Below are 27,207 nucleotides of genomic sequence, written 5' to 3'. Positions count from 1 at the left end.
ATACTTGATTCAATGGGCTAGTCCAGCAATCAAGTCTTTCAGAAACAGTATGTTAACCTGAGCTCACTATTAGAACAATGTGCTCTGCAGATGCTTAACACATGAGTTGGGGTGGGGGAAATCTAGTGAAATTTTTACCTTGTTAACCTTTTCCCCAAATAGTCCCTATATTAATGTTTCCCCTCTTTCGTCCAAACTGCAGTGACAGAAATAGTCTATTGGTCTAATATAGATCATTTTCTGTGAGTCTTATTTACACTGTTTTCATATTCTTATTTCAGGCCCCTATGATATTTCATCCAATCTAAGACACCACCAATTGTAAAATACCATTATTTTATGTCCTGCCAAGAAATAAAGCATGTGCCAATTAAAATTGTAAGATACAATTGGTTGTAGGACACATTCTGACTTCAGATATTAAAGGAGGCACAGGCCAGGCATGGTGGCTCACGCCTGTAATCCTAGCACTCTGGGAGGCCAAGGCGGGCGGATTGCTTGAGGTCAGGAGTTTGAAACCAACCTGAGCAAGAGCGAGACCCTGTCTCTATTATAAATAGAAAGAAATTAATTGGCCAACTAATATATATAGAAAAAATTAGCCGGGCATGGTGGCACATGCCTGTAGTCCCAGCTACTCGGGAGGCTGAGGCAGGAGGATCGCTTGAGCCCAGGAGTTTGAGGTTGCTGTGAGCTAGGCTGACACCACAGCACTCACTCTAGCCTGGGCAACAGAGTGAGACTCTGTCTCAAAAAAAAAAAAAAAAAAAAAAAATTAAAGGAGGTACATCTTGGAATTAATGAAGTATGGCTCTATATTTGCTACCATGTCTTATGCCCTCTCCTCCTCCTCACACTCTAGGTCACCTGATATTTCCATTAAGCAGAGAAATAGCACAGGAGCCTCAGCCTTAGATTTTCCAAAATGCTTTCCTCTAAAATTGTGCTGTACTTGCCAAAGAGCTCCAGTTAAATAAATAAATAAAAGAAAAAAAATTATGCTGTATTTGTATCTTAGCATATATGGTATATACTGATCAAAAATACTTATTGGCCCTAGGAATGGCTCCATCATGTTTTACCTCACTTGTTATCTGCCACAAATACTTTGGATTTGTTCCTTTCTGTGGGATAGGCATTATTCTAATAAGAGGGGGGATTTTTAAAGCCCCAAGGTGGGAAAGAAGTCACTTCCTGCTCTCGATGGGAGCAGAGCACAGACCCGCTGCCATGTTGCATGAACGTGGGCACTGTATACTTCCAGTATCATGGGTTAATCATTCCCTTGGCAACAGAGCTCGTACCAGGCAGTTCCAAATGGACCTTACTATACTTCCTAATGATTTTGTTTAGTGTGGCACCAAAATCATCCAGTCTGTGTCATAAGATAACAAAATATTTTGCTCCTGTTGCTCAAGCATCATTTTTATGCATAACATCAAAATGAAATTTCAACTTTTCAAACCCACATATCCAATTACTCATAAAGCAACACTTTATCTTCCGTGGGAAAAAAAAAATCAGTTCTACTTTTAAAAAAGTATTTAATGCTTGTTTTATGTGAGTGATACTACTGGTTGAAGACGTTTTGCATTTGCATTAAATATTTTCACCTTTTGACATTAGGTACAATATGGGCAAAATCCAAATTTACATATTCTCTTCCCAAGTTCAAATTACTGTGTCAGTATATCCAAACAGAATTTAATGTTTAGAGTATGTCATGTTTATTAGAAAATATTTTACGCTTATTGCTGATAGAGATTAGTCTGTTATCTTAATAAAGGACAAGAGTCAATGAGTTGTGATACAAAGGGAACTTGACTTTCTAGTACAATCCTTACTCCTTACTGTGTGTGGGGGAAAAGGTAGAAGAGTGACAATTCCAGAGACCTAAGGCAATGAAGCTGCAGGACGTGATGGAAGGGAGGAGTTGGCTTCGGAGGTGTAAATGTCTCCCTTCTCCGTGGTATACGTGAAGGAGCCCTCCAGGAGGGCTAAGGTGTGGTATGGCTTTTGCAGATGCTCTTTCCTCCTTTCTTATCATTATGTGTTCCCTCCTCATCCCAGAGAGGGGAAAATAATATGCACCACAGGAGGGCAACAGCCAGAACAAACTGTCTTCAAATGCTTCTATTTAATAGGGAATCATAAAATCACTGCACAGACCTAAGGATGAGTGCCAGAAATGTGGAGTAAATGGAAGTCAAATTTTCTTTTGCATATTTTTGTGCTGTCATTATAGCAATTTTCCTGAGATAAAAAGCTTTGAAGATATACTTTTCAGACTCATTTTTCCTCACAATGATTACTGTCTCAGAGAGTGTCATAGCAATTTCTTACTTTCCTTGAGCTAAATCTACCCTGTTTTCTCTTTTAGGCAAACATCAATATTCCAATGGGAGCTTTTCGGCCAGGAGCTGGGCAACCCCCCAGAAGAAAAGAATGTACTCCTGAATTGGAAGAGGTGAGGAAAACTTAGCTAGCAGAGCAAGGCAATGTCTTTCCTTTTCCAAATCCTCACTACAGGGGATGGAGGCAGGAGAGGGCCAGCTCTCCAGCACAAGAGAGAAGGCTGTGTGTTCAGGAATCACAGTTAGTCTATACATTTCTTTAGTCGTCTTGCTCAGTCAGCCACAAAACACACTGCCCCTCTCTTTCCTTCAGCCAAACTTGTACAGTGCAGTTTACAAGTGCAGTTGTCACTGGTGCAGTTACTTCAAGGTACCAAGTTTAACTTCCAGACTGTTGATCGATTGATTGATTGATTGTGTGTTGTTGGGGGCAGAGAGGACATAGCCTCTCAGATGCTTTTGGTTTAGCAATATTCACTTGATTGGTAAGTTTTCACCTGGGAACTTTTATAGACGTGAGCAGGAGGTATTTGGTATAGCTTCCGATGAGTGAGGAATCTGAGTGGGAGCCCAGGAAGTAAGCACATTAAATCACTTGGGGATTGAAACAAGCAAACAAAAACTCAATCTCTCGATGTTTCCTTTGAAAAGGGGATTTTGCAAGGGAATCTGTTAAGCCTCCATTTCTGTATTTTTTTCTTCTAATTCTTTACTTCTCCCCCAAATGCAAGTACCCAGTCTGCTAAAATGGAGGCTAAAATTAATAATGAATACAGCAAATAGGGAAGAGTTCCCTCCTCAGATGTTTATATTTCTTAACAAATTGTGACTTTTCTAATGAAACCTGGAAGTTCTGATTCTAGAAAAAAAAAGTTCTGATTTTGGAGCATTTTATTAGCACAAGACAAGGAAAATGGAATTAAATGAAGCCATAAGCCACAAGGCATAGCAAATTGTATTTTATCTTTTTAAAAAGTTGAAAAGACTTTTAATTTTAACAGGTAACATTTTTTGGTATTTGCTCCCAAAAGAACATCTATTCCTAATAAACTTTTTGCCTCTAACCTTCTTTCCTGTGAATATTCCTGGTGTGGTCCTAACTTAGTGGTTCTAGCCTCCTATCAATAGAAAGATAATCTTTGAAAGGAGAAGATGGAGTATTTTAGTGACATCATCAAATTCTGGAATTTTAGCCACTAAGTTGATAAAAATTTTTTTTTCAATCAGCAGATGTTTATTGAGTGCCTACTATGTGACAAATAAAATTTGAACATACAAATTGCAAAGACCTGCCCCCCCCCCCCCCCCCGCTTTTATGGTTACATAGTCTGGTATTGCTCACTTTGCCTTCCAGATATCTCATTATCGTGAGCTCTCCATCTGGGACTTTGGTCAAGTGTTTCTGAGTCTGTCTCCTCCATTCCTCAGATGGTCACTGTGAGGAGTCAGTGATATAATGGACATGGCAATAGCCTAGTGGGTATTTTATAAATGATTGTTCATCAGTTGATCTAATTATCCAATTTTCATGAAGGACTCCTGAGCCTATTGTTTTTGCATGTTGTAAGAAAAAGGCAGTGGACAGGTGGAGGGGATGACAGTGGAATTCATTAGATTTTTCCTCCTGTGCTTCCTCTTCAACTGCGTCTGTCACTACCATGGCAATCAGTCAGAAGGTAGCTTGACCCTCTTTTCTCATTAAATTGACTGATCTAACAGTTGTTTTGGAGGCTTGAATCTCATCTTCCATCTGTGGTACAGATGGCCATTGGTTCTTCTTTGTACAACTGGTACATTCCTCCACACAAGTGGAGGAAATGAGAAAGCACTTTGCACTCACTCTTTCCTTGTCCCCAATCTGATGGTTCCAGCACATTCCAAAATAGCTAAGAACTGATACACCTCCTTTATAACCAGCCACATATACAAATGGCCAACCTGTATTCATCACAGGATGGAGGGAATGAGGTATCCACAGAGGCCCAGAAACCCCAGTGTTTCTTAAACTGTGTCATGCCTTTCTCATGGGATTCACTGGGCAGAAGGGTGGATCTGGGGGTGCAATTCCCTTACCGTAAAAGCAGAAATGAACTTTCAGGATTCATGAGGTCTTAGGGAGGGAGTGAGATTTAATGACTCAATCTTTGGGCCAGACCTCAGAATAGGTTTCTCATGGAAACAACACTGTAAGGGGAGTAGGTAGGCAGCTTGGCTTGGCCACAAGGTGGGTTAGGTAGGATTTTGTGGGTTAGCTTGAGGCCCCAGCCACCTTTTGAGGCACAGTTTGAATGGGAAAATGGAATCTGGATTCAAAATGACCTATACATCCATAATTTTTATCATCTAGTATGCAAACTCGAAATTGCTTACCTTCATAGATTTGGGATTTGTTGCCTAGCCTTGAATTAAGATAATTACTGTATAAAGTGGAGATGTGGAGATCATAACATACCTTCCCTGATCAGAACAGGTCACCTGTATCACAGCCAGTAGGTCGCCCATATAAACTCAGATTTTTTGATCCTGACACCCTCTCAGATGTGAAGAGGATGTACCCCAGCAGGAAGCCAGGACAAATCTTTGGCTGTCTGACAAGGCCTGTGAGTACTGGCTATGTCTGCAGCCCACCTGTGGTCTCTGGTGAGCCCTTCCTCTGCCCACAGAGCTGGAGTACGCGCCCTCTGTCTGCTTGGCCCAGCCAGAGGTGCGCATGTGCGGAGGCAGAGGCCTTACAGCCAAATCCTAATAAGCAGGGCTGGTCTTTTGTGTAAGAAAAGCAACTGCTTGCTTGAAGTAATTTGAAGGGTATTGACAAGACACCACTAAGCCTCCCAAATCTCTCGTTTGACTGAAACACCATCACTATTAAGCCACAAAATAGCACATTGGGATTTTCTGTTAATTATTTCCCTTTCCACCTGGTCCCTTCATGAGATGTAAACGTATTTAATTCTGGTCCAGCCATTTCCTAGCTGTGTGGCCTTGGGCCAGTTTCTTAGTCCTCCTGTGCCTGAGTGTCCTCAACTATGCAATAGGGATAATAATAGCAGCAGATTTATGGAGTTGAAGTGAGGATTCAGTGAGTGAGTACATGTAACTTAGAACAGCAAGCAGTGTAAGTGCTTGCTGTTATTAATGTCTTCAGTGTTTGAACATGAATGAGCAGGTCAGATTGTACTGTCCCACATAGAGAGCTTAGGGAAAAACTCAGTAGGGCATCTGGTAGTAAAACGGGAGATGAGAGGAAAGTGAGATAGCTGGAAAATAGTTCACCATTTAGCAAAGTTTCACAAATATTCTGTGACGCCCCCAAAGGAAAGATTTCCCTTCAGAACAGCCATTCCTGAAACTGGTAGGATGGTTCTGTGGCTGATAAGGCTTCTTTCACACACTCTTTTATCTAAACCAAAGAATGTCTTTCATGTCCCTCCTTAATTCAAATATCTACTTATAAAAGAAAAAAAAAGGAATGTATTTATTAGACAAACAGGGCCATCTGGAACCCTGCTTGTTCATGCCTCAATTTACTATAATTCTTATAATAACAAATTCATAGAATAAATGGAATCTTATTCCTATTATGTTTTTAAAAGACGAGAGAAGATTTAGTTAGGAAAACGCACCAACACCAGTTACAGATTCCTTTGTTCCTTCTCCACTACCACTGATACACTTGACCAGCCTTAAGAAAAAAAAAAAAAAGAAAGAAAAAGCACCACCATTAACCCCCTTCCTGAGTCAATATCATAATGTCTAGTTACTAACTATAATACATCCACTTATAATTTTCCATTATATGCCACCTTACCAAACCAAAGGCTAAAGTCTTACCTTGATAAATAAAAAAAACAGTGTATGAAGGTTTTAATAACTTGAAAGAAAAGTGCCTAATATTAAATATTATTATTAATCTGTATCTGTTCACATGTTTACACATAAACACATAAGTACAGACGTTGGCTTTGTGTGTTAAATGTGCCAATTTTGATGTTATGAAGACAGTGAATGTGACTTACCCAGGAATTTAACAGAAGGAATTGGAAACATTTTTCTTCTTCATGCTTCTTTATTAAGATCTACCCACCTAACAACCATGGGAACATTTATAAGTGAGGAAACATTTTTCATTTCACCGCTACGCGTATTTAAAAAAAAAAAACACGCAGCACTTTATAGCCTTGTTAAAAATTTCTTTCTGAAAGCCTAGCAAAGAACGTTTGGAATACCTAGTCCTCTAAGTAGATGTTTTACAGTTTTAATTATTGCTTCTAAACCTGCATTTATAAATGATGAATGTGTGTGCATAATGAAAAGCAGCCACTCCTGTGGCTCTGTACATTGATCCGGGGGAATGATATTTTCCAGATATATACAGCAGGTGTAGTTACACTGAATTACTTGATCATTTTGTGTGGGTGACACATTAGCTATTTCATCAGCACTGTACCAGATTCAAAGAAAATGACTAGAGGAAAAACCATTAGCCTTTAGTAGAAGAACGGCACCTTAATTTTTTTATATGTCTACTCATCCTCTCCAATAAGCACTTTAAACACATTTCTATAAAGGCCGTGTCTGCCAAGTAATTTGTTAGAGTTCGGGGAAGCTTGAATACTTTTTTCCTTTAGGTTCTAACCAATTTGAAAACTAGATATAAGATCCAGCTAGGGATTAACACACAGCATCAGCATTAATACCCAAATGACAGGGCTGCGGGGCAGGCAAGTGTGCAATTTCTGATTTCTTTTCCCTGGAACTGTATGGGTCTACCCAGTTGCTGGCCAAGCCGAGGGAGCTCTGCCAGTCTTGCACTGGGGATTGTGTTAGGTTGGGTCCTCCAAGAAGCAGACTCAAAGATAATTTACTGGGGAAAATACTTGTAAGGAAAAATGGGAGGGAGCTGCATGAGGTTGAGAGAACAGTCACCATGAGACAGGGGAAGGAGAGGACACAGGGAGGGCGGAAGGATTTCCGACCTCAGTGCTGTTCTAAGGCCAATCTCCAGCTGGCAGAGCAGTCCATCAGCTCCCAGGAATGGGCCCGCCTTAGGATTCCTGTTGCATTTTGTCATTGGCTGGGAGCAGCCGTGGGAAGCGTGACCTCAGCGTGGTGGTGGATGGATTTCAGGGTGAAACAGCTGGTGCCGTCATTCAATTACCCTCCCTGCAGTAAACCGATCTGAGACGTATTCTTATGGCTGCCACTGTGATCAAATGTTCTTCCAACACCTTTCTCCAGGGCAGGGTGGGGGCGATATGCCCCCCCCCCACTTATGGCAAATAGAAGGAATGGGCTAACAAGCAACTTTGTTCTGTAGTAATGAGTTGGAGTTCTCAGAGCCACGCACAGCAACTGATCTTATTGTTTTGTAGTCACTGTTATATGTGCGTCTGGTATATGTACATAGAGGCACAGGTTTATCACTATTGTATACTCTTGGGATTAATCCGTTGAACAACAATCAACAAGTATGCGTGTGCACCTCTGTGCCAGGCATTGGAGGAGCCATAAAAAAGGATAGGATGTGGGTCCTGCTCTAATGCTGAGACACAAGCAATATTCAATGATAGGAAATTTAACATATTCCCCAAAGCAGGACGGGAGAGCTGGGCCTCCTCTGTCACTGTTTCCCATCCTGCCCATATTCAAAGACGTTTTGCTTATGTTCCTTTCAGTCCTAAAGATGTCATTGGAACAAAGGCTGGCAGCCACTGCACCCCAAACAAAACTTTGAAAATTCTTGGACTAAGTCATTGTTAGAGCCAGCTGTGCACTAACGTTCTATGAAACTCTGTTGTTGGGCAGATTATGATCATATGATACCAAATTAAATCCAATCTTCTCTTGGAAACACAAATCCTTCTCATGGTCATTTTTATTAGTTATCAGAGGTTGAACAGTACTTTAGTGCAGGGGTCCTCAAACTTTTTAAACAGAGGGCCAGTTCACTGTACCTCAGACCATTGGAGGGCTGGACTATAGTTTTAAAAAAAACTATGAACAAATTCCTATGCACACTGCACATATCTTATTTTGAAGTAAAAAAAACAAACGGGCAAAAACACCCGCATGTGGCCCGCAGGCCATAGTTTGAGGATGCCTGCTTTAGTGTTTTCTAAGTCACATGGAAATTACTTATTTTCTTCTTCCAGCTTTATTCCACATTTTGATACAAACTTTAGGAGATCTTATCGAAACTCTGAGGCTGTTTCTACAACACAAGACAGAGTCATCATGCTAGAATCACACTCTGACATTATTCTTGCTTTAGTTTTTTTTTTCTGGTTCATGCCCATGACCCAGAGGATCAAATGTCTTTTTTGGTAAGTCAAACTTCCTCTCCTTTTTCTTCAGGGTGCTCCTCCTACTTCGGATGAGGAGAAGAAGCCAATTCCAGGAGCAAAGAAACTTCCAGGACCCGCTGTCAACCTGTCGGAGATCCAGAATATTAAAAGTGAACTGAAATATGTCCCCAAAGCTGAACAATAGTTGGAACAAAAAGGGTGAGTGAAAAACTATTTTCTTTGTCTTAAAAAGACCACTATAAAATAGTTTAAGGAAGCCTTTCACAGAAAGAATCTGGAATTCTACAAGCGTTTATTAAGTACCAAGGGCTTTCAATTTAGAACAGTATTTCTGGTGCAGTTTTCTGGTAAAGCCAAGCTTATGGACCTATCTTATGCCATAATCAGTCAGAGATCCATTGAGGATGTTTGCCTACCATCCCCTTTCTGATCATCCTTCTTGGTTGGGGAAGGATGAAGCTGAGAGAAGAAAGACACTTGGGAAAGGAACTTGAGGAGCTTTTGATCTTGGGGTCCAGGGAGCCCTTCCTCATTCCATGCCTCAGTTTCCTCACCCAGATACCACAAAGAGCCACAAGCTGATCTTGAGCTGATCAAAGGAGCAAGTTGCTGAGCAGGTTTGGAAGTGTAAAGGGGCCTTTAAACAAAGTAACACATGTGTCTGTAAGGAGAGTTGGTAATGACTCTTGATTGTGGACCAGGCAAGGGTAGGTTCAAAACGGTACGTGCTGCCTGATAAATTTTTATTTTAATCGGGTCCATTCAATAATGATCCCTGGTGAGGGCTCAGCCCATCCTTCATCTGCAGACCTGGCTCCTGTGGACTACTATGGAAATTCTGCCAGCAGGGGGAGTGTGGAATTAGCCTAAGTCATCACCTTTTCTCCTACAAGACCCTCAGAGCAAATCTACCCTTTTCCAACACTGCTAAAGCCCACCATGCACAATCTATTCCATTTCTTCAGTAGAAATTTAAGTCTAGAAGAGACGACTCTATATTGGAAACATCAAACAGGGTTTTATCTGCTTAATTGCCCTTTCATTCATCCATTCATTTGTCCACAAACCCATTTATTCAACCAATATTTATTATCTGTTATGTGCTGAATATTAGAAACATTTATTAATCACCATGAGCAAGATACTGTGTGAAGAGCATTATATATCCATTGTTTCTTTTAAACCTCATGATCCACAATTATTGCTCACATTCTTGAGATGAGCTTTAGAAAGACTGATTTTCCCTATCTAGCATGCATCCTAGAAAGGGGGTCCAACTTCAAAGTCAGTGCTGTTGCTTACTTGTTATATTGCTTCAACCCCATCCTCCCACCACACCTTATAGATGGATTGCACACTTCCTGTTGGGGTGAAATCTTCTGACCACATAGCTGGCAGAGGCAAGTGGTGGGGCAGATGGGGCCCTGTTGTGTCTTCTCTTTTAGACAGAATGAAGAACAGAATGTTCTGTGAGACAATCCAGTGTGGTGTGGCAATGTTATTTGTGTCACGCTTATGCTGACTTAATAGGATATTTGCAAGTTAGTTCTGCTGAAAAGATTTCTTTATAGTATAGAGAAAGAGAGGAGCTGTTTTGAGTTAAAATAAAAGAATGGTATCCGGTGTTTCCAGCACAGTTACGTAAAAGAACAAAGGAGTAAGAATAAAACACAGTGGATTCTGTGACCATAGAATGACTCTCAGGAACCTGGATGCAGACAAAGTGACGTGAGCAGGAACTGACCTGACACATGGCTACACACACTTGTTAGTATTAATGACAGAGAGGAACAAATTGATGACTGAGTATCATATTCAGTCCTGCTTGTGTTGCCAAGCTGAAATGAAATCTTCCAGTATGTTTGGGATGAAGCTGTAGAACTTGTGAGAAAGCATGGAGAAGGGAAATTAACTTTTCATAATATTTATTATCATTATCCAACCAAAGCTTTTCAGTTGGACACATGGATTTTTAATGCAAACTTTAAAGGTTTTTGCTTTTATGAAAGCCATGTTGACCTAAGTTTAACCCCAGTTTGTTTCAGAAGAATTTGGTTTTGAAGATTCAAAGGAATGCTGTTTTAAAATGAGCTCAGAGAGGATCTTGCAGTGTTACTTGGCAGTGGGATCGATTCAGTAGCCTTGGATATATGGTTACAGGGAATAGGGGAAAATACCAACTCAATAAAATATTGAAAAGGTACCAGAGTATCCAGAACAAATTTTTGTTGCTTCATTTTTTCTGAGAGAAGACTTTAATGATTCTTCTCTCCTGAACAAATTCTATTGCAAAACCACTCAGAGAGATGTATTTGTCCTTATCCTTATAGAAATGTGAAAATCTAAGTTGTCAGGGTAATTGATCTGAATTCCAAATGAGTATAGTCATTGTTTTAAGCCAAGAAATGATCTTTATTTCTTGTAGAAGGGATAGTAAGCTGGTTTGCTTTTGACTCATTTGTTTTTCTCCTTAAAATATGTCTGAGATTTTAAGACTTCCATGGTCATGGTCTGTGATCACAGAGGGAGAGCATTTCTTAACACTGATTCAGTGGACTCATAAGCAATAAATACTCTGGACCAGCCACCACCACTTAACCCCTCACTGTTTGGATAAATTTCCTCCTTTTGGGGCCACGACTTTGTCACCCACCCTCACCATATATTGTCCAATTATTTGATCAAAAAGATCATTGAAGACTGAATAAGTCCATTGTGTCCATATTGTCAAACACTGTGAAAACCACGAAACTCAAGGCTCAAAGTCCACATTATACTGTAACTATTTTAGTACTTTAGACATATAAAACAGAGTAGCATCTCATTCCAGCTGAGATCAGTGCCTTCTTTTAGTAAAAGGCGAAAGATTTATACGATCTGAAGAGAAACCAGAGTATAGTGCCTTCTTTTAAATGGGATTTCAGATTCTTCCCATGTCCTATGTCATGACCAGAATAGTTCACAGAAGTCAATTAAAGGCATTACAGAACAAGAACCAGAAAGGCCAATGACTAGCCCATTAGGGATCAGGAGCCATGGCTTATGGAAAAGGACTTAGGACCAAAAGACACAGGAGTGTTCCAAATGGGGCCCCAATCCAGACTAGGTAACGTGGGGCAGAGAAGGTAGGATGTTCAGCCGTAACTTTTGGGAGTCTCCTGGCTGTGATTTAAGGTGGCCAGATGGTGATTTGAGGGGGAAAGGTGTGATGATTTGGAGTTAGGGACAATTTCAAGGAGGTGGTGGGAATGGAAAGGTTTAAGCAGAGGCTCAGAGATAGCCTCTGAATATATGGAATGTCCAGGACATCATTAGGAGACCAGCCTAGTGAGACCAAACTATTCTTCTAGGTGAACTAATAGGCCTTGATTATACATTAAGAAACATTGCTGAAGGACAAGAAATGAGAGTGAGTTGGAATGATCTGCAACTCCCCTGAACCCATATGCAGCCCCATAATCTCAAATTAGTCTCTGTCCTATACCCCATATCAATTAACCAGTCTTGATTCTGGATTTTGAAGATCTGAAAAGAATCATCACGATGCCCTGTTGGGGGAGGTGTGCCTTTGTCTTAGCTCAGGCTGCTATAACAAAATACCATAGACTGGGAGGCTAAAACAACAGACATTTATTTCTTACAGTTCTGGAGGTCGAAAGTCTGACATCAGGGTGCCAGCATGGTCAGATTCTAGTGAGGACCCTCTTCTTGGCTTGCAGATGGCTATCTTCTTGCTAGGTCCTCATGTGGTAGAGAGAGGAAGCTCTGATGTCTCTTCTTCTTCTCATAAGGGAACTAGTCCTATCATGGGGGTCCTACCCTCCTGATTGCACCTAAATCCAATTACCTCTCAAAGGCCCTATCCCCTAATACCATCACATTGGGGGTTCAGGCTTGAACATATGAATAGGGGGGACTCAAACATTCAATCCAGGACAGCCCTCTTCCTCTAGCACTCTGCCCCACCCCTAGCATCTTCTGTTTATGCTGTCATAATATTTATCAAATTGTAATAGATTTGTTTTTTCATTTATATATCTTCTTTATGATGCTAACATATAGCTCCTTAAAGGCTGCAGTGCATATGATACATACTCGGCACACAGGGCACGTGTATAGGATGTTATGGTGCTTTGACCACAGCATATCTAGTGTCCCCTAGAAATGTAGACATTCCAAATCCTTGTATTCCTAAAGAGATTACTGCTTAAAAGCAAGACTGTCTTCTCTCCCAAGGGCTAAAGGTAACATTGTTGACCATAGTCAGTAATGGGCTCAGAAATTTGACTTTAATTCATTGATTATATTCCTCTGGGAAATTGAAAAATGAAAGAAAATATCAAGTTAGGCAGGTTCTTATCCCTCAAAGAGGAGGAAGACATATAAAACCAGAAGAAAGCTTACTTTTCGAGAATTCTTTGGCTTCATTTTTCAAAGAACATCTATGTCCAGATAAGACATATTTACCAAACCAGTCATCTAGAGAGATGTCATCTCTGATAGAAGAGAACATAAGGTGCTCATTACTCTTAAATGTTAAGTATTATGCGTCACCATCATTCCTGCTGATTCAGGGGCTAATTTTGAGAGTGTTGGCAGGAGGGCAAATCGATGTACCCAGCTACTTGATCAAAAGTACATTTAACACCTAACAACAGACCCCCAAAGCACATGAAGCAAAAACTAAGAAAACTGAAGAGAGAAATAGACAATTTAACAATAATAATTGGGAACTTTAATGCCCTGCTTTCAGCAATGCCTAGAACTAGACAGAAGATCAACAAGGAAATAGAAGACATGAATAGCACTGTAAACCAAATAGACCTAACAGACATACGTAGAACACTCTACCCAACAACAGCAGAGTACACATTCTTCTCAAGTACACATGAAACATTGTCCAGGACAAGCCATATGTTAAGCCATAAAATAAGTCTCAAATTTAAAAGGATTGCAATTATGCAAAGTATGTTCTGTGACCATAACAGAATGAAATTAGAAATCAATAACAGAAGGAAGTTTGGGGAATTCACAACTTGTGGAACTGAAACAACACACTTCTAAATAACCAAGGAGTCAAAGAAGAAATCACAAGATAAATTAGAAAACACTTTTAGATGAATGAAAACAAAAATGCTTTTTAATAAAAGCCATTCTAACTGGGATAAGGTGATATCTCATTGTGGTTTTAATTTGCATTTGCCTAATTAGTGACGTTCACCATTTTTTCTTATGTTTTCTGATCATTTGTCTATCTCGTTTTGAAAAGCTATTATTTGTACTCCCATAATATTTTGAAACAATAATAATAAAAAAACAAGAATAGAACATACCAAAACTTATGAGATGCAATGAAAGCAGTGCCTAGAAGGCAGTTTATAGTTATAAATGCTTATTTATTTATTTATTTATTTTGAGACAGAGTCTCATTCTGTTGCCTGGGCTAGAGTGCTGTGGCGTCAGCCTAGCTCACAGCAACCTCAAACTCCTGGGCTCAAGCAATCCTTCTGCTTTAGCCTCCCAAGTAGCTAGGACTACAGGCATGCGCCACCATGCCCGGCTAATTTTTTCTATATATTTTTCAGTTCTGCAATTAATTTCTTTCTATTTTTTAGTAGAGACGGGGTCTTGCTCTTGCTCAGGCTGGTTTTGAACTCCTGACCTTGAGCCATCCTCCCACCTTGGCCTCTCAGAGTGCTAGGATTACAGGCGTGAGCTACCATGCCCGGCCTTATAAATGCTTATTTTAAAAGAGAAGAAAGATCTCAGATCAATAACTAACCAATCAAATCAGTCTTAGCAGCTCCATACTTGAGAAATGTGCCCTTTATCATCCTAGAGTAAACTTACGATTAATTGACATATGAATGGAAATATCATCCTTTCAGATGGTAAGACATAATAAGTTTAAAAAATTTATTTATATAAATGCTATAGCAATGTAACAGAAGCTGAGAAATAAAAAATAATTGCCCCCCAAAATCTCCATCTTTGCATAATACTCACTTTGATATCTCTCCTTCCAGTCTTTTCTTCTGGGTTTACACATATGGGTGCAATACAACCAAGTTGCTAACAATATGGTGATTTGAGATCATGAAGACTTGGTCTCATTTCCTTCTACCTTTGCAACTCTGAGCTCTATGTCTCTATTTTCTCATTTTATAAAAAGCAGAAAATGACACTTCTCTCATAGGGTAGTTTTGAAAGATTAGGGAGATATATTTTTAAAAGTCTCTCCAGGCACAGGACCTGGGATGGGGTAATTACTCAGCAAATGGGAACTGGTTCTCGTTATACATTTTTCTTATGTAGCATCATTCATAGCTCTTCTATAGCTTTATATCTTGCTTTTTCCACTTTACATTTTATCAGAAGACTATTTTTCATGTTGCTTTGCAGACTTCAGAATTCAGATGATTTATTTCTCATAGTCTTGACTTATCATGATTTCCTAACCTTTTCTCTCTGCCAGAAGACAGAGGGCTGATTTATTGTTTGACATAGAACTCAACTTAAAAAACAAAAAAGCTTCACCAAATGTCTTCCCTGTGGTTTGTGGAAATTTTTTGTCCTCAATTTGAAATGTTCCTTGCTTTGACCCAATTACAGAGCTTTATTCACTTTCTCTGAAGGAAATGGTTTTATGCTGAGATTTTTCACTTTCTAGTGAAGCTATATTTCTTTTGATTTGTGATGCTCTTTTTTTTCTGCTCTTTACTTGGTTAGGATAAAGACAACTTCTGCAGTGGTTCTGAACTGCATCAGGTTTTGTTCATTTGTTTTCCTGCCTGGCAAAGCTCTTATTCTAGGCCCGGTTATAGCCTGTGTGGGTGTAAAGGACTCTTGAGAGTGAACACAAGAAGCCTTTGAGTTGATTGTGGCAGTTGCTTTAAGAGCCTCTCCACAGCAAACACACAGAAGCTGCCTGGATGGTTTCTATTAAAACAGAGATCTGGATGGTCTAGTGTGTGAATTCTCAGGAGGGAGTTGGAATTCGTGAGTGAGTTTTTAGGGAATAGACTTGAGACTAAAAAAGCGCATTTGCTCCAGCCAGCTTGGTGGAAGGCAGAGGTGATTCAGGACCCAATTCTGTAGATCCATGTACACTGGCATGTAAATTTCCACGCAGCAAACCCAAAGGACAGCTACGACTGGCACTTGCCCTGCTCCCAATGTAATGGAACTCATTATTCTATCTCAGAGATTCTCAATGGGGGGGGGGTGTAGATTTTGACCCACATGGGACATTTGGCAATGTCTGCAGACAGTTTGGGTTGTCGTACCTGGGGAGAGGGGTGGGCTGCTGTCATCTAGTGGGGAGAGGCCAGGGATGCTGTTAAATGTCCCACAATGCATAGGACATCTCCCTACAATAAAGAATGATCCAGCCCCAGGTGTCAATAGTGCTGAGAGTAAGTAACCCTGATTTATCTGCTTGAAAGGGTGATGTCAGGTCTAGCTTGCTGCATACTTTCCATTCTAAGCAATCAATGCATTGCATTTATAGAAATTAAAATGTTAATAAAAAGAATATAGTAATTAATTTCCCAATATTTATAATCTCTTCACAGTAGAGACTTAGGGATGAAGCACTCTTCAATATGATTCTTTTGTCAATTAATAAATTAGACATATTTATGGTATATAGTATATATGGAAAATCCCTGAGTAATGGTTTTAAACCTCAAACCCAGCTATTCTTTATAGGTTATCTTTTCATCTCAAATATATCAGAAAGCAGTAGGTTATCTCAGCAGCTCACCAATTCTTTTAAAATATTACTGTTTATCTTTAATAGTCAATAGTACTAATATCAGTATCATTTTTATTATCTTCATTAGCATTACCATTTATTATATGCTTGTGATATGCCTGGTACCATGTCTTACGCTTCACATACATTATTTCATTTACTCTTTGTGCTGACTGCATAGGGCCATTTTGTTTATGGGGGAACAAAGGCTGAGAGTTTATGTTACTTGACCAAGGTCACCCAGCAGGTAAGTCACAAAGGTGATGTGCAAACCATCATCTGTCATACTCCATGACCAGTCTTTTCAATCCTGTCACCCACTGTGCTCTTTAAAAATATTCTTTCAGGTATAGTCTTTGCAAATATTTCACCATGTTGGGTCAGAGTAAAGCAAGCAAAGGCTAAAGAGACTATGGATACTGTCGCCTCCACAAAGAGGAACACTGAGCCACAACTCTGACATGTTGGTTTATTTGTTCCTTTGCTTGTTGTTTGTTCGTTCACTTATTAATTCCTTTGGTCAGTCAGTCAGCATCTATTAAGCCAAAGGATGCACCAGGTGCAGAGTACAACAGGCATTGGAGATTCAAATATGAGTCAGAGTGTCTGCCCTGGTTCACAGTTTAATGGAAAAAACGTTGTATGGAAGCACAAATAATTTGTTCTTTTTAAGAGTCTTGAATAAAAGGAAGGATTAATGCCCATAAATATCAGAGAAGCATTAGAGAAAGAGAGAGAAAGAAAAAAAGAGAGAGAGAGAAGGAGACTGAGAGAAAGGTAAAGAAAGAGAAGGAAAGGAGGGGAGGGGAAAGAAGAGAGGAGACAGAACAACACCGATTATGGTGATGCTAAGGATGACATGGACCTTGCCCGGTGCTGACAAAACTGCAGCAGAGCAAAGCCAGACCTCTGCAGAGCGCGCCTTTGCTCCTGGGATGAGCGATGGCCTGTCAGGCGTCTCTGTGTCATTCACAGTACAGCCGTCTCCTACCCACGAAGCCTTTTCTCTCATTCCCTTTCACGCTGTGTACAGCCCACGCAGAAAACTGGGGAAGTGAATTCCAGGCTGTCTAATCAGGCTTGGCTGCATCGTGACAATGCTGCTCGTTTTAACTCCGTGCACATGCTGTGGCATTTGAGAAGGAGAAGGAATCACGAGGAGCAAATCAAGACTTGCAAATTTAACTTGTACTCCCTTGCACCGCTCCCTGCCTGTGAACTGAACTCTCCACACCCTCCAGTTTAGGGCTTTATGCAGATGGCGAGGGGGTGGCTAGTTTAATCCCAGGAAGGGTCAGTCAACTGGTTTCTCATGGAGGGAAATTTCTATTAAGCAGTCAACAGATTGGAGTCTCTTTCATCCAGGCAGGTGGCACAAAGGCTGCTCAGAGCAATTCATCTTGACTGTTAGATAAACAGCAGAAAGCAAGCATGTCCTATTGCCAGAGAGTCACTGGATGCCTTCTGTAGGAAGGACAGTGGCACTACCTTCCACCCTAGAAAACTTGCCCTCATGTGTAGCAGGCACCATCGAATCCTTAATAAATAATATACACTTTACTGCCTAGTTTTTGCCTGACCCTCAATTTTGGATACAAATGATAGGAATCGTGGTTGCTTTTTAGTTCCAGAGACGACAATTAATTCCTGAAACCTTACCCAACAGGTTTATTAAATTTTGAGTGTTCAAACATCTATTTATTCATACTCAATTTTTATTTCCTGGGAATTTTGTACATGGGCTAGTTGAGATTTACCTTGGCCAAATTAACCTTTTTCTTCATAACACAAATTAACAGCATGAACTGGATTTGAATGGGAAAGATTAAAGTACTGGGATGAATCCACTCATTTGTTAAGTGATCCTACTGTGCCATGCACTACTACACTAGAAGTAGGTGACACAAGACATCATCTCTCAAGGAACTCACAGCCTAATTGGGCAAGGATGTGAGAGGGGATATTAACACATGATGGTTACAGAAGGAATGAAAAAGAAATGACAAGGCACAGCCTTTGAATATAGGTGACAAAGGAAGATTCCAGACGGGATTGGAAAACACGTATTTGACTGAAAGAACTCTTGAAGAGAGCTTCAGGCATAGGTCTTTGCCCTGGCTTTGCTATTCCTTTGGTCTGTGATTTTGCATAGTTGTTCTGCCTGAGTTTCTTCATCTAAAAAATGACAAAATACCTGCCTCATAGTGACGATTCTGCTCCCCACCCTAAAGGACACTTAGAAATGTTTTGAAGACATTTTTTTTTTTTTTTTTGAGACAGAGTCTCGCTTTGTTGCCCAGGCTAGAGTGAGTGCCGTGGCGTCAGCCTAGCTCACAGCAACCTCAAACTCCTGGGCTCGAGTGATCCTTCTGCCTCAGCCTCCCGGGTAGCTGGGACTACAGGCATACGCCACCATGCCCGGCTAATTTTTTATATATATATCAGTTGGCCAATTAATTTCTTTCTATTTATAGTAGAGACGGGGTCTCGCTCTTGCTCAGGCTGGTTTTGAACTCCTGACCTTGAGCAATCCGCCCGCCTCGGCCTCCCAAGAGCTAGGATTACAGGCGTGAGCCACAGCGCCCGGCCTGAAGACATTTTTTGATTGTCATACTTTGGGTGGGTACTACTGGCATCTAGGGGCTCCAGGCCAGGGATGGTGCTAAATGTCCTACAATACATAGGACAGTCCCCACAACAAGTGCCAATAGTGCCAAGGTTGAGAAGCACTGATTTACATAGTGTGTATATCTAAAATCCTCAGTACAGTGGTAACTATTATTATTATTAACTACAGAATATTACTGTCAGAAGGAACTTAATTTAAGGTTCCCCCACCTATTAGCAATAGAAACTGAGTCCTGGGGACAAGTGAATTGAGGTCAGCACCCGTCTACAATCCCAGTATCCCATTTCCCAGCTTTGTGTTCCTACTTTCTAGGGAACACAAACAGTTTTCATTTTGGTGGCATCTCTGTTTCAATGTACGGACTGTTGAGATGGGCTGGGAGCCTGAGTTCTGCAGGAAAGAGATCACAGCAGAGTTAGCTGTGGCTGCATGAGGTGGCACTTTTTGCAGCACATTTGCCCACCTTACAACAGGTACTAGACACAGGGCATGCCGGGAAAGGTGGGACATACCTGTGCTATGACACTTCCAGCTACGTCACATAGTAATTCTGTGACCTTGGGCAACTTCCTGACTACTCTGAGCCACATCTCTAAATAGGAATAATAATGCCATTCAAGACAGTGAGTTGACTCAGATCGAGCACCTGGTACAAACCAGCGTTCAGAAAGTGTTCATTCCCTTTGCTGTCCTCTGCCCTCTGCCCCTTGCTTCCAAGGCTAGGAGTTGGTTGGTTGGTTTTGAAATGAAATACTATCTAAACAGTAGCTCTGCACATTTCCCCAGGGAGTATGAAAAAAAATATCACTGAGAATTAAAATCCATTAATTTTCTGTGACTAATATGAGCTCATGGAGGCACTTGCAAGCATCTGGAAGGATCTCTTTCTTAGTCACCACTGACCTGGCATCCTTCGAGCTTGAGCCAGTTTGTGAGATGATTTCTAACCTGCAAGTGTCCCCTTTCTCCTGGAGGAGGCACTGCAGTTCCAGTTTTCAAAACCTACAGCAGCTCGTTTTTCCGAAGGCCTTTGTCTCGAGACAGCAAAATTACAAACATTTCACTTAAACACTTTCATTTTGTTTTAGAGACTTCAAGGGATTTTCCTCCTTTCCCTTCAGTTTTTAACTAGCAGATGCATATGGTTTATAATTTCTGATTTTTCTCTGAAGAGAGAATCAGTTTAAGAAATACTTGGATAGTTGAGCTGCCATTCCCCTACTCTCAAGGAAAAGTCAAACAGTGAACTTCATACACCATTTTCCTGAGCATTCTAGATGGCCTTGCTGGCCAGAAAGAAGAATCTTGTCTTTTTAGTAATCTTTTGTACATAGACTATGTACTGTTGGAGTCTGATTCAGGAAATAAAATGAGAGCAATGTCCATCTCTATGTCCAGAAATGCCCTAGGTATCTCCCCTGTGACACTCTGTCCTGGCTAATGCCCCATTCACATTCATTTTCCAACTATTATTACCCTACAGAAGTGTTTTCTTCCTCTTTTTTTTTTTTTTTCTTTGAGAGAGAGTCTCACTCTGTTGCTCCAGCTAGAGTGCCATGGCATCAGCCTAGCTCACAGCAACCTCAAACTCCTGGGCCCAGGCGATCCTCCTGCCTCAGCCTCCCAAGTAGCTGGGCTACAGGCATGTGCCACCATGCCCGGTTAAGTTTTTTTCTATATATTTTTTAGTTGTCCAATTAATTTCTTTCTATTTTTAGTAGAGACAGGGTCTCGCTCTTGCTCAGGCTGGTTTTGAACTCCTGACCTTGAATGATCCGCCCAGCTCAGCCTCCCAGAGTGCTAGAATTAAAGGCGTGAGCCACCGCGACTGGCTTCTTTCTGATATTACTTAATTTGATAACTAAGTGATGTTTACTTTGCAATAAGAGTGAAACAAGTAGGTGGTCACTAATAAATACAGTTGCCCAAGAACATGGCAGCCTGGAGACTTTGTGAAGTGGCTACTTCAGGGAGCATCATGGGCCAGGCAAGGAAACAGAGGCTTTTTTTTTTTTTTTAATTTTTGTGACAAACATGAAATCACATCTTTTAACTAGGGGCTAATAGGAACAATAATATTAACAAGCCCTTGAACTTCATCTTAAAAATTCTAAAGCACTTCCATGTTGATTCTGTCTTTCAAGCCTCATAACAGTTCCATGAGATAGGTAGAACAGGAATTGAATTTATAGTTCATTGTACTGTGACTTCCAACTTTACACAGGGTGGAAGATTGTGGGATGTATTGTCATCTTCCTTCAGCAAATGTTCATTTTAAGACTAATTATTAATTATAAGCCTATTTAAGTCCATCTGTAGAAAATGGGTGTAATCCCTTTTAATCAGAAAAATAGGATCACCATGCAGTCTGCAACAGGTGCCAAGGACGGGAATTAATCACAACCCATTCCATGGACCAGAATTGAACAGATAATGACTCTGCTTATACCCACAAGGATTGTTTTCACTGATGTAGAAAGATATTCAAGGTTAATCTACACATATCTATCTATAGATATATTTCAAAGAAAATGTACTATCTCAATTTCTACCTCTATTTACTTTTTTCTTGCTGCCTATTTTTTAAAAAATCATACGGTAACCTTTATTTACCCACAAACCCCCCCCCCCCACTACACAAGACAGATTTGATCCAGGATTTGGAAATCAGGCTGGAACATCTTAATTTCAGAAAGACTGGGTGGCAAACAAATGGGCCTGGGGAAAATTTCACTTCAAGATGCTCCAGACTGGCTAGATGCTGTGGTTCATGCCTGTAACCTCAACATTTTGGGAGGCTGAGGTGGGAGGATTGCTTGAGGCCAGGAGTTTGAGATCAGCCTGGGCAACACAGTGAGGCCCCATATCTACAAAAAATAAATACATAAAAAATTAGCTAGGTGTGGTGGCCACTCAGGAAGCCAAAGCAGGAAGATTGCTTGAGCCTAGAAGTTTGAGGCTGCAGTGAACTATGATCATGCCACTGCACTCCAGCCTGGGTGACAGAGTGACACCCTATCTCAAAAAAAAAAAAAAAAAAAAGATGCCCCCAAACAAACCATCATCCTAAAGGTCAACTCTTCTGGAAAGCTCTCCATTGTTACCGACAGCTAAGAAATGGTGTCCCAGACTCCCCGCAGAATCATATACCAAGTTTCCTGCTTGTCAGGGGAGAGCAAGCCTGGGACAAATCCAATCCAATTATGGGCCAATTATAGACCCACTTTCAGTGCCAGGAGCAGGCCACCCCACCAACCCAGCTGGTGTCAGAGCCTCTGGCTGGGACTCCCAGCACATAGGAAGAGGAGCTTATGGCCCAGATAAGACAACACAGCTGATAATGCTGTAGACCAGCACAGATGGCAAATGCAACCGCATTAGAACAGTTCCTGACCCTCCTCACCACCCCCACCCCCCTCACTGCCATCCCTTCAGACTCAGTTTTCTGTCCACACTCAGTTTTGTCTTCTTGGTGGCACCTTTTCTTACTAGGTGATCAAATTCTGAAATACCAAGAGGTGGTAGGCAGCGCTTTGCTCCTGTTCTCAGGGTCAACCTTCCATCACCAGCTGCAATCCTGCAGCCCGTGCCATGGTGCTAACTGGGGCCACGGTGACTGGCTACTGACATCATTAACAACCTCACTGAAAGCACAGAAGTTAAAATGCCAAGAAACTTGAGTTAGGTAAAAATAAAACTATTAAAAATCAAAACAACTCTTTGAATTTTGGCTGGCACTTCCAACCTACGGAGATCAATTCAGGTCCACATTCTAGCATAAATAGTGTTGTTGTTTCTCTAGGCTGTGACTTTGCATGGATGACCTGCCAATTTGAGAAGCAAGCTTCTTCCCATCTTTAGCTGTGACCTTGAGGAGAGTGGGGACAGTGCAGCACCAAGGACAGCATCCTGTGGGTGGCTGTAAAGGAAATTCTTTTTATAATAGATTGGCCTAGAGCGGTGGTTCTCAAGCTCTTGCATGAATCAGAACCACCTGGAAGGCTTGCTGAAACTTAGATTGCTGGGCCCAAGCCCCAGGATTTTCTGATTCAGTAGGCCCAGGGTGGGTCTCAGAGTTTGCATTTCTGCCAAGTTCCCAGAGAATGCTGCTGCTGCTACTGCTGGTTTGGGGATCACACTTTAAGAACTACTGACCCAGAGTCAGCCAGCCATCTGGATTGTTTAGATTTGAACATACAAAAAACCCCCAAAACGGTCCTGTCCCCTGCTTCACAGTTTTATAGCTAGTGTCCAAAGGTATAGTGAGAAGCTTGGTCAGATTTCTTTGCTGAAATTCAGATTTCCTAAGCATCAATGAAACAATAATTGCCAATGTTTATAATAGTGCTTCCAAGGGTGAGGCACTATTCCAAGCACTTTACCTTATGAAACTTAAATGAGTTAGTCCACATAAGAGCTCCATTTTACAGGCGAGAAAACTGAGGCACAGGGAAGTTACATGACTTTCCCCAAGGCCACACGACTAGACAGTGGGGAAGCCAGGAGTCAAATCTGGGCTGTCTGACCCTTAATCGTTAGCTCAGGCTGACTGTTCATGTGGCAGATAGGATAGTGCTATAGGGATGAAATGTGCTGGGTAAGTTACATCCTAATGTAAAGGATGAAGAATCTGTCAACAGCACCAACTTACCTATTAGTCACTTGCCCTCACTGATACATTACTTTCTGTAGGTGTTTATTACGTGCTGACACTCTTACAGTCCCAGGGTTGGTAAACCAGAGCCCACAGGCCAAATCCAGCCCACCATCTGGTTTTCTTTGTAAACCTTTAAAGATCATTCTAGATTCATGGTTATATGAAATAATACACAGAGATCCCTGGATGCAATGATTGGGAAGAAAGAAATCATTTTTTCCCAACGTCTATGGAAATATTTCTAAAGAAGGCCTTGCTAAGTTTCAAATATATGCCGAGACAAAAAAAGCCAGGTTTGATAATCTTCATTCAAGAATGTTTTTTATGGATGTCCAGGTAGTGGAAGTAAAACACAAAAGAGGTTCTAAATTTGAACACTTTTCAAGTCCAAGAGCAGACAGGACCAAAGGATCACAGCCACGTGGCTGACTGATAGCAGCTTTATAGCCTTTCTCAAATATTCTGACGTAAGAACTGAAGCCAGTTTCTGAACAACCAAGTTATCCAGCCTCGGGCTTTGGGTGAGAATCACTTGTTTTTATTCTGATGATCTTCGTTCCAGAGTCGGGCAGCAGCAACATGCTGGATACGGTTAGATCCGTGGTCCTTAGCACTAACTGCATGTTACAATCACCCGATTTGGACTTGCCCGAGTGCCACTTCTGATCAATTAATTCTTTGAGGGAGGGATGGGCCTGGGGATGGGTATGTTTCACAAGATCCCCTAGGTGACTCTGATGTGCAGCTTGGGCTGAGGAGGACTGAGTTAGAGGGTGTTTCTCAGAACCTTCCTTGATGAACTAGATTGAAATCTTTCTTGCTTGGGAAAGTATCTCTTTGGTTGAATGTTAGGTTGCTGGGATGAAAGTCTCCAAATGTAGAAAACAGCCAAGCGTTGTTGGAAAGCCATGCCCCATAGATGTGCACCAGGGGTGAGCCACAGTCTCTGTTTGGGATACGACATGGGGAAGAGATACTAAGTTATCAAGGCCATGCCAGGCCTAGAAGGGATTGAAAAGACTCTGGTTCCCACCAGTAAGTGCGTTGTGCCTTATCAGTGTTGTGACATGTGTCTACTCAGCAATATGTACAGTCATATTCTCACAGGTTAGGGACCATCAATGTCACTTAGTCCAACCAAGACCTAGACCAATGCAGAGATCTTCTTTACACTCCCTGCTTTCCAAATATGTCTCTTACCCTGGAGAATCACTTGGGTTTAACTATGAACTCAGCAACTTTTAACCCCTATCTAACTTTTCTCCATCTAAAAACTGCCAGGGCTGCTGTTCCCTCCAAATAATCTCACTTGCACCCTTTGGAGTGACTCATTATAAGGAGAGCCCAAGTCAGTCCTCATTCCATTTAGAGTTTCTTTTAACAAACTCAGTCTCTGGGTGTGTAAACACAATAAAAGTGGGTTATGTTTTGGGTATGACATGCTAAGGACTAATTGCTGGGTGCTGAGCTGTCATACTGTAAACTTTGGTTCAAGGTCAGCCAGCAATGTTGGCCTGCTCCCACAAGCCAAATCCTTGAGTTCTCAGGATGCCAGCCTTCTAGAGTCTGGCTACTCACCTTTTCTCCCCATTTCAGAAATGCCCAAAGCAATATGGTCCTATCCTGTAGCTAGGATCCAGTTTTTGACATATCAAACAAAACACCAGCTTTTCATGATTTTTACCAATAACAGCTGTTTCCTGACACATAAACTATAAGAGCTGGATTTGGTCTAAGGCAGCTGTATTAATTATCTATTGCTATGTAACAAATTACCTAAAACTTAGCAACTTAAAAGAACAATAAGTATTATCTCATAGTCTCTGTGGGTCATAAATTCAGAGTGGCTTAGCTGGGTTGTTCTAGCCAAGGGTCCCTCATGAGATTGCAGGAAGACATTGGCTGGAACTGCAGTTCTAAAGCCTTGACTAAGACTGGAGGGTCCACTTCCATGATTGGTTAACTTACATTACTAGCTAGTTGGTGAGGACTGTTATCAGGAAACCCTGGTGCCTTCCCACATGGACCTGCCCACTGGGTTGCTTGAGTGTTCTCACAACATGGCAGCCAGCTTCCTCTGGAGTGAGTGGTCCCAGAGAGAGCGGGGTGGAAATAACAAAGTCTTTTATGACCTAGCCTTGGAAGTTATACTCTATAATTTTTATAATACACTATTGATTACATAAGTCAGCCCTATTCCATGTTGGAGGCTACTACATGAGGATATGAATACTAAAGGCAAGGATCACTGGCAGCCATCTTGGAGGCTGCCTACCATAGCCACCTACCCCTCATTTTTTACAGATAAAAAAAACCCCGAGGTCCAGAGAAGTAAGGTTCCCAAAGCCACATAGCTGTAACATTTCAGTATTTACTTTTCTTTCACCCCTACTGCTCCTCACCACCCACAGCTTCTTATATTTATTTAAAACACCAAATGGTGTTTATCTTTGGGGAGATTAGAAAGATTATTTCCAAATGTGAAGCCAGTTTCCTTGATGCTTCTAACAGAGGAAGCCCTTATAAACCCAGACAGCACACAAACAAAGTGCAGAGTCTCGGCACTGAGGAAAGTTTTTTTTCACTTCCTTGAGTCCTTAGGGAGGAGGTGCTCTAAAAGGAGAGAAGAGGAAGGCAGAACCTCTGAGGAGAGGTAAATCCAGGAGTGAACTAAAAATCCAGTGTCTGAGGGATAAATTTTAGCTTTTGTGCACTGTTCCCTTTCCTCAGCTTGTTCCCATATGCAATGTTTTTCCTGCTCTCTCTTTTGATTTCTGAGGGTGAAAACCAAAACAAGAAGAAGAAAAAAGCAGAGGGTATTACAAAAACTCAAACCAATGGAAGGGAAAATCCTCCTCAGAGGTTGGGGTTTCAGTAATCCCAGATGAAAGAGAATGATTTAGCCCCAATAACTCCCTAGGAGAAACACGATTTTTTTTTTCCTGTAAAATCTTATGTTTCTGAAAACACACAAATGCTCCCACGCCCACCTACACACAAGTTTTTAAGCACGAAACTCAGAACTGTGCTAGATATTCTCAGTTCTTTTCAGGATCCTCTTTGAAACGGCCATCTTCTGAGAAAGGAAACAACAAGAGAGAATGCTCTGGTATATTCTCTATCCCTTTTCAATCAGTTCAGAAACGACAAGGCCTGTCATCTCTGATCAGCCTAACTAGTCAGGAGACACGACAACTTTCTCCCTGCCTGACCTATTTTGTCTAATGGGGCCCACTCCATTTGCCCTCTGCCAAGTTACCTTCTCTCCTGAGTTCCATTTATAGCAAGGCTTTATTAATGGTTAAATCATTAGGAACGGATCTGTCTCCCTCACAAGGCTTATTTCCCTTGTTCAATAAATTAAGCCATGGGATCCAAGAGACTGTCCATTTCTGCTTTATTTAAGCTCAAATTCCTCCCAGCCCACAAAATACTGGGAATTGACAGATGAGAGTTCAGTATGAGTTCCCACTGCCTGCCCAGCAGTCTGTGGCCACTTGTGAGTT

At 41.2% G+C, this 27,207-nt stretch overlaps 1 protein-coding gene across 1 annotated transcript in view; it reads left to right on the top strand.

Moving 5' to 3' along the window:
- Positions 1-27,207, top strand: part of SMPX (small muscle protein X-linked) — a 53,567-nt gene that overhangs the window by 13,059 nt on the left and 13,301 nt on the right. Inside the window, exons 3-4 of the mRNA XM_012784622.2 lie at positions 2,381-2,467; positions 8,709-8,857. Of these exons, the coding sequence (XP_012640076.1) occupies positions 2,381-2,467; positions 8,709-8,843 (222 nt within the window). The 3' untranslated portion in view covers positions 8,844-8,857. The remainder of the gene's footprint in view (positions 1-2,380; positions 2,468-8,708; positions 8,858-27,207) is intronic.

The sequence above is a fragment of the Microcebus murinus genome, chromosome X (assembly GCF_040939455.1).
Source record: "Microcebus murinus isolate Inina chromosome X, M.murinus_Inina_mat1.0, whole genome shotgun sequence".
NCBI lineage: Eukaryota > Metazoa > Chordata > Mammalia > Primates > Cheirogaleidae > Microcebus > Microcebus murinus.
The sequence above is the reverse complement of the archived record's forward strand: the minus strand, read 5'-3'. Positions and strand labels throughout refer to the sequence as shown.